The sequence below is a fragment of the Pteropus medius genome, unplaced genomic scaffold, assembly GCF_902729225.1.
Source record: "Pteropus medius unplaced genomic scaffold, Ma_sr-lr_union100, whole genome shotgun sequence".
In the NCBI taxonomy this organism is placed as follows: Eukaryota; Metazoa; Chordata; class Mammalia; order Chiroptera; family Pteropodidae; genus Pteropus; species Pteropus medius.
The window spans coordinates 1394720-1402982 of record NW_024342475.1 but is presented as its reverse complement, the minus strand read 5'-3'; the positions used below and the strand labels follow the sequence as shown (position 1 = coordinate 1402982).

At 58.0% G+C, this 8263-nt stretch overlaps 1 protein-coding gene across 1 annotated transcript; it reads right to left on the bottom strand.

The window, feature by feature from the left end:
* Positions 1-323: 323 nt before the first annotated feature.
* FOSB (FosB proto-oncogene, AP-1 transcription factor subunit) lies at positions 324-7345 on the bottom strand. Its single transcript, XM_039866226.1, has 4 exons — positions 6515-7345; positions 4269-4589; positions 3919-4026; positions 324-2898 (listed from the first exon to the last, which is right to left on the bottom strand). The coding sequence occupies exons 1-4, from the start codon at positions 6638-6640 to the stop codon at positions 2437-2439; spliced, it is 1017 nt and encodes a 338-aa protein (XP_039722160.1). The 5' UTR covers positions 6641-7345; the 3' UTR covers positions 324-2436.
* Positions 7346-8263: the final 918 nt, after the last annotated feature.

The following is an 8263-nucleotide window of genomic DNA, read 5'->3' as shown; positions in this document are numbered from 1 at the left end:
CTACCTTCACGGCCTTTTGCTCAGGCCGTTCTCCAGAGCGTACAGTCCCTCCCTCTCCAGGAAGCCTCCATGATCCTTCGGTATTTCCGTACCACGCACCTCACAGCTTTCTAGAGGGAGGCACAACCTGTGTTCGTGGGAAGTCCTCCTGCCCGTCTAGCCTCCCTCTAACCTGCTGTAGTGGGACTTCCAGCGCGTGTGTGTGTGTGTGTGTGCGTGTGTGTGTGTGCATGGCCCCTCCAGCAAGTTGAGTTCACTCTCTCCTCTAGAAAGGAAGGCAGGTGACCGGCGTCAGGAGAAAATAGACGCTGAGGCTTGGTGGATGTATTTTTAAGAGCTTTTTATTGGCGACAGTGCAGAATCATGGAGGTGGAGGGGAGCGGCCCAATGCCGGCCAGCCCCAGACCCCTGGGGTCAGGTGCAAAATACAAAACGAGAATCACAAATACAGAATGGGGTGGGGGCTCGGGCAAGTCAATAAACTGTGTTGGGCAGGGGCAGGCCCCGCTCATAGGCTCACACTCACACCCAGAATTCTCAAAGGTACAGATTGTAAAAATCTATAATCCCTCAGGCTTACTCGCAAAAATAACATCTCACGTCCCCAACGAACCCAGAGTCAAAAGGCAGCTGGAGGGTCAACAACAGTCAGAAAAGAGACAGGTGGAAATGGTCAGAGAAAAGACGGAAGGGGAGAGACGGTCCAGAAAGAGACAGCAAGAGACAGGCCGAAGAGACAGGCTGCCTCGAAGTTTCCAGAAGCAGTGTTTCCAATTCAATGGCATGGCTTTGGGGGCCAATGTGACCTGGGCCAAGGCTGCAGAAGCGCTCACACTCTCACGCGCGCGCGCACACACACACCCATATATAATATATTTATTTATACATAATAGATATAAGTGCCTTTCGGAGACCAGGAAAGGGATAAATAACTACCGGGAGGGGAGGGGTCAGGGCAGGAGGCGCAGGACGGGGCACGTGGAATGTTCTCCATGCAGCAGGAGGGCGGCCTGGCCCACCCGACATTAAAAAATATCCATTGGCCTCACGGTATTATTCTCATGAGGTGAAGCGCAGGAAAGGCGGGGTGGGGGAACTAAAACCAAGATTGGGGCCGGGATGGGGGGGATGGGGAGGGGAAGCTGGGACGGCGGGAGCCCAGCCCCGTCGAGTTTGCCAGTCCAAAAACATTGGGGGTCGGGCGCCAAAGCCTCAGCCTTTAAGTCTTCTCCCGAGAAATGTCGGGCCTCCTGGCAATCTCCCCTTGTTCTCTTTCTAGAAAGGATGGGGGAGTGCCGAGGAGAGGGAGAAGTTGGCGTCCTAGGCCAGGGCTGGGTGACAGGCCTTAAAGAAAAAGGCCAGGGCTGGAGGCTGGCGGTCCTGAGGAGAGAGGCCACGCGAATGGATAACTGTCATCCCCTCTCGACTGTCACCCCCTGAAGTCTAACTCACTGTTGAGGAGAGGAAGATATGAGAAGGGGAGACCAAGGAAAGGCTTTGGGGAGCGGGGCGGGGGGCACGATGCCTCCGGAAGGTTTCTGTCCTACCGGACTCCACCCCCCCACAGGCCAACTCATTTCACAGTATAAACACTCCAGCAGAACAGGCATCACAGCGCCCCCTGCCGCCCGAATCAGAGAGGCCCAACAAGGAAGGCCAGGAGGGGAGGCTGAAGTGTGTGGTGAGGGGCGGCTTGGAATAATACTGTAATCAGACAGGAGGGCTGGGGCTGAATGTGCGGGGACCCTCGGGAGGTGAGAAATTCCATCAGAGCCGGTTTTGCTGGGAGGGAGTGGCTGGACAGTCAGGGAGGGCGGTTCACATTTCAGACTAAGTCTGGGTCGGGGGGAAGGAGATTATCATAGGGGCCATCGACTTCCCTCTAAAGGGGAGGGGGGCTCAATTCAGAGGAGGCTCTGACCACTTGGAAATGTTGGATAAATAAGCTCAGGTCGGGGGAGCAGGGAGAACCAGCCTAGTCAACTCTCCGAAGAGTGCTGTGGGGGACACTGTGGGGGACTCTGTGGCACTTCCTTGTTGGGCCTCTCTAGAGAGGACTCCAGCCCACACCACAGCCCACCGCCAGCATCCCCCTTCCCTCCAGCCCGCAGATGGGCATCGCCCCCCAACCCTCAAACCTCCAATCCCCAGCGATTGGGTCGAAGCGAGAGGACCAACAGGCAGCCCGGGGCGTCCATCCCCTCCCCACCCCATGCCCCCAAAGTCACCAGCTTTCTGGCCTCGCCGGGCCACACAAACAAGAGGCGGCACAAAATACAGGGAGGTCCTCCTGTCCGATGGCAGTGGCGGCAGAGAGTCAGTCAGACAGGAGAGGCAGGGAGGCCACACACCCGCTTAGTCTCGTCCCCTCTCTCTCCTCCTCCTCTTCCAAATCTCTTTCCCTTGTGTGTTTTGTTTGTTTTGTGTCTAAAAGGTTCACAGAGCAAGAAGGGAGGGCGAGTTCAGGGGGTCGGAAGGCTGGTCGCTGCCGCTGGTGCGATGAGCGCCGGCGAACGCGGAGACCTCCGGGCAGGTGAGGACAAACGAAGAAGTGTACGAAGGGTTAACAACGGGGAAGGGGTCGCCGAGGACTTGAACTTCACTGTGTGTAAAGAGAGAAGCTGTCAGGTTGGGGAGTGCGTCTTGGCTGGTCTGGAAGGGCAGGGGCGGTGGTGGCGGGGGCGGCAGCAGCCAGCTGAAACCATCTTCCTTAGTGGATGCTGACCCCGGCAAATCTCTCACCTCCGCCAGCGGGCCAGGCCCCGGCCCCTCTTCGTAGGGGATCTTGCAGCCCGGTTTGTGGGCCACCAGCACAAACTCCAGACGCTCCTTCTCCTTTTGGAGCTCTGCAATCTCTGACTCCAGCTCGGCCTTTTCTTCTTCCAGCTGATCTGTCTCCTGAGGCCCAGTGGCCAGGTCATGGAGAAGAGGGAGGAAGGAGAAGAAGAATGTAAGCCACTAGAGAAGGTGGGTCGTGGCTGAAGCCATCTCCCCTAGACTTGCCGGTGAGGCCCAGGGCTGGCAGGCAGCTCTGGACTGAGAGGAAAGGCCACCTGAGATGGAGTCCTAGTGTGCTATTGAACTTGGGGCAAGGGTCTGGCCTTCTGGGAGCCTCCCCATCTGCAGAGTGGATGGTTGGGAAATGGCCAGGTGCACAGGCGAGTCTTTGGTTGCAGGAAGCACTCAGAGGTTTGTTGAATGAATGAATGAATGAATGAATGAATGACTGTTATATGTTTTTAATGCCACCTGTTACCTGACCCCCTCTGCCTCCTAGGAAAGAGAGTAGGTAGCCAGGAAAGTGCAGAATTTTCCTGAGTTCCTCTAGAGGCTGCGGGTCTCCCCACCCGCTGCGAGTCTCAGACTGAGGGAGGATGTAGAAGGGGAGGATGCCTTGGCGGACGCCATCAGCCCACGGTGCGACAACTATGAGCGGCTGAGGCAGGTGGAGGGGAAGCGACACAGGATAAGAGGATTTCGTTTCAGAAACTCTCCAGAATGTTAAAGCAAAGGAAACCTGGGAGGTTCCGTGAGGCGGGGGAAGAGATGCAGAAACTGGCAAAATGGGCTGTCGCTTGCCCGAGACCAAAAGGGGGAAATACTCAAACCGTCCCTCTATTAAAAGTCCCTCATATGTCCTCTCAGGAAGGACTGAGGACCAGGAGAACGGCGTGTGTGGGTGGGGAAAGGGTCATTAATCGAGGCAGGGAGTGGCCAGGAGTCCACATAAGTCTGCGAAGGTCTCTGTGTGTGCACAGGGTCACCCCTTCTGGCCATGCCTGTACCTAGTTCCAGACATGGAACTGCTGGTTCTCAGCCCAGAATAAGGGTGCAAGTGTGTGTGTGGGGGAGTGACGGAGGATGAGGAGCGAGCCCCCCTTTGGCAAACCCTCACCCCACCCCAGGGGCCATCCTCACCGCCTGGAGTCGGTCAGTCAGCTCCCGCCGACGGTTCCTACACTTAGCTGCTGCCAGTTTGTTTCGCTCCCGACGAACCCTTCGCTTCTCCTCCTCCTCCGGGGTAAGCTGAGTAGGGAAGACAGAGGCCATGAGGTTTGAGGACACAGTGCACCTCCTCCATCCATCCTGAACCTCCTCTCTTTCCAGAACCCCCAGGATCCAGAAAAGGACCCTCTCGTCCTCACTGACTAAGGATGCTAGGGTTTCTGCAGCACTGAGGCCTTAGTGGTCCCTCAGCCCAACAGTGAGAAAGTTCCTGCCTCTCCGGCTTCCTCCCACCAGACCAAGTTCTGATGCTCCTTACTCACCGTCTCCTCTCGGGGTCTCCTAGGCCGGGCTCGGGCTGGGCGGGCAGGCCCAGGTCCGCTGGTGGCTCCGCTGGTGGAAGGCCCACCACTGCCACTAGCTCCGCCACTGCTGTAGCCACTTATGCCCGGTGTTGAGTAACTGGTTCCAGGCATGTCATAGGGGTCGACGGCCGGGGGCTGGGAGGCCAGTGGCTGTCCCTGGGACTGGGCCATGGAAGAGATGAGGGTGGGTTGCACGAGCCACTGGAGGTCCTGGCTGGTTGTGATCGCGGTGACCGTGGGCACGAAGGAACCGGGCATTTCCCCAAGACCGGCGCACTCCTACGGGGTGACACATACACACACAGGCGTAGACACACAAACAGAGACACCGACACACACACACCCAGCACACATACACACACCGACCCCGTGAGTGAGCACAGGGTGAGCGGGTGTGGATGTGTGTGTCACAGGCAAAAAGCCACAACACCCACCCTTCCACTACACCGTGACGCAGTGGTTAATGAGAGGATCTCTGCTCAACTGGCTTCTACCTCCTCCTTCTTCCTCGGGGAAAGGTTGCACGGTTCCAGCGGGTGGTGAATCACACCCCGGGTTGGTGACTCTTAGGTATGGGGGGTGGGGAGGAGGCTGGACACAGCCGGGTGACAGAACTCCCGGGACGGAGTCACAGCCACACACACAGCCACAACACCCCACCCCCACCCCAGAGGCAAGGGGAGGGAGAGGGAGAGGCCTTAGGCCAAGCCTTCCTCTACACTCACACACAGACACACACCCCTCTGAGCGAGGGGATGAGCGATCAGAGGGTCCATGAGACCCCCCTGCAGGGGCGGGGATCCCAGCTAACCAGGTGTTGGGCGACGGGCCTAGGAGTTTAGAACAGCGTTTCAAGTAATTGCCTCTCCCCAGAATGAGGCTGACAGTGACAGGTTACGGTGGACAGACAGGTAAAGAGTGACGACCCGGGTTCCCTCAGACTGTCGCGGAAGGGGAATGGTGTAGGTCCCGAGCCCCCAAGCCCAAGCGGCGCTCATCTCCCCCCACCCGCAAATGGAATCCTAGAACTGCTCGGAACGCTAAACTACTCTCCTAGGGGGCGTGGTGAGGGATGGGCTGGCCCGCCGGCCAATCAGCGTCCTGGAAACCCAGGGGAGGCGGGGCTCCCGGAGACCACCTGGCTGCTCTTCCTAGACTTAACGGTTCTAGTCCTGTCTTCGGACACCCGGGAGGGACCAAGTGTCCTTAGTAGAGGGAGTGGGAGTGCGTGTAAATGCCTGGAGAAGAGAGTGACGGTCACCAGGTCTCCTGAAGAAATCCCGGCCCACAAACAGACATCCTCTGCCTCTGAGAGCAGAGGAACGGGATCTCCTTCAGGTCCTCGCGGACCCATTGAGTCGCAGAGGGTCTCTCTTGTCGCGACAGGAATCCCCTTCGCTCTGCCTCTAAAGGCCGGTAAAAGAGACCCTAGCGCCGAGAAACCACGGGTTCCGGGGACAAAGCGGAGGAAGGGAACTGCACCCCACAAATAGGAAAAGAAAGTTGATTGGCCAAAAACCCGCGCCGCGGCGGCCAATCGGAACGCCGGACTGCCCCCTCCCTTAGCAACGTGGCCACGGCGTTCCAAAATAGAACGCTCCCGGGACGTCAGGGGCGGGGCGGACGAAGGGGGCGCCGCGCGCCGTGCGTGCCCCGCGTCAGACGGAGGATTCCAGCGCGTCAGCCGTTACGCACGGGTCCCCCGTTACGTCTCCGCGCAGGAGGCGGAGGCAGCTCAGTGGAGGGTTCGAGGCCCGCTTTCCCGCTGGATGGAGAGCGACCCGGCGCCGGAGTGGGCGCACCGGTGGAGGAGGTAAAGGGAAGAGGCTACTGGAAGCTTCCCCGGGAGCTCCCCGACCTGCCTAACCGCTCCATAGCTTCAGGTGGGGACCTGGGTCGGGGACGGTCCCGGAGCCAGCTAAAAGTTCTCAACCCTGCTACCGCATACATGTTGCACTGAACGGCGCATTCTAGCCACCCTCAAACCTTACCCCTCTGCGTTCCCTCCCTGCGCTCCACGCACACGACCAATTTGCAAACAAGTCCCGACTCCGCAATTTGCAAAGTGCGCCCTGCGCGCCTATGCCGTCGCTGATCCCGGGGTTTGATGAGTCTTTATGAGGGGTGGCAAGATTGCTCGTTCCACCCTCGACTTGAAAAAAATTAAACCCCACAAAGCAGTACCCTAACCCATTAGAACTTACCTGGGAGGCGGCGGCGGTGGGTGGACTGCCAAAGGAGTCCACCGAAGACAGATACTGAGACTCGGCGGAGGGCGAGGAGCTGCACCGGGAGCCGGAATCGTAGTCTCCGGGAAAAGCCTGAAACATTTCCCTGGGCACAGGGGGGCCCCTGTGACCACGCTGAGGTCGCCGGGAAGCCAAGGCTATGGCCGGGTGGGGGAAGAAAGGTGCGAGTCCGGGATAAGTCGAGCGCGTCGCCAAAGTGCGCCGTCCGGGGAAACTCGGGATGGGGGCCGCGTCCCGCTCCAACAGTCGCAAAGTTTCTGTGCAATTCCTCTGCGGCGCCCAGGCCCCCACAAGATGCCGCTGTGTCTCCCGAAAGTCCAGGCTCGGTTGAACCCAGGGGCGTGGTGGGGATCGCTCCCCTAAAGGTGGAAAGCGCTGTCCTGCTGTACAGAATCTGCTTCGGATGCGGTCTCCTCCACGCGTCCGGTGGGTCCCACGGGGGGAGGGATGTGATAAAGAAGACGAAAAAAAGTAAGTCGGTCCTCCAAAGTAAAATGTAGAATTACCTAGAAGAATCCTTCCAAAAAGTTTCTCTCCGGAAAAAAATCATAAACCGAATTTCACAGCCCCCAAGAACCACAACAATAAAGTCCCTAAGCCCCAGCTCCGCGCGTCCCTGCAGTGGCGGTAGCTCTCAGTCTTATGAATGAAACCCAAAGCCGCCAGCCTGTATTTATACGCCCCGGCCCGGCCTTCTGCTTACGTCACCCCCCCCTCACTCCACAAACTTCCTCAGATCTCCGGCCCTGTTGGGCCGAGCCCCGTGCCGCACGGCAAGAGGTCTGCCTTAGCCTCGATATGGTCACCTGCATCACCTTTGCCACCCTGGGGGTCTCGGGGGCTGCGTTCCAGAGCTCTCGGCGGGAGGGGATCCCGGCCCCGCCTCCCCGAAGTTCCTGTGACGCAATTAGCCATATAAGGAGCTCGGCCGGCGAGGCAGAGTGTTTGTTTGGTAACCTAGCAATTACGTCAGAGGGAATCCCTCTCGCTCGCGCGCTGGCAGAACCCGCCCGCGCTTGCGCAGTGCCGCGCCGCCCCGGGGGCTGGTATTAATAGGCTGTTAGACTGGCCCAGGGAAGGCGGGGGTCGGGGAGACCCCAGCTAGCGGGTCCACCTACCCTCTGGCAGCCCCTCCCAATTCTCCCCGTGCAGTGGTGCAGCGCCCGTCACTCGAGAAGAAGGTTACATCTCCAAAAAGAGACTCTGGCTAGTGTGCTGTAGCACGTAGGTGGGGAAACTGAGTCCCGAAGCGGGCGGGAGGGGCTGGGATGCTCCAGGTGAAAGCAGAGATGCGAGTGGAGTCCCGAGGCTCAGCGCAGCTTCTGCCCTGACTTGCTGCGAGAGCTTGGGAAATGTTTTCCCTCTCTGAGCTTCGGCTTTAGTTTTTCCAGCTAAACAGAAGATGTGTGTCTTGGATCCCAATGGCCCCCCCAGGTCCAGCGTCTGAAAGGTAAGTGGGTTTGGAGGAAATGGAGAATGAAACTTAGGATGCAATGTTCCTGCTGATGGTGTTGGTAATCACTCCTCGCTTTATAGTCATAGACAGAACGAATGTGTGTGTGTGTGTTGATAACTAGTAATAGTAATAATAATAGTTATTAATTATTATTATTATTATTATTATTATTATTAGTGCTATGTATTTAACAATTACCAAGTTCTAGATCCTGTGCCAAGCCTTTCAATACAAGATTTGTAATCCTT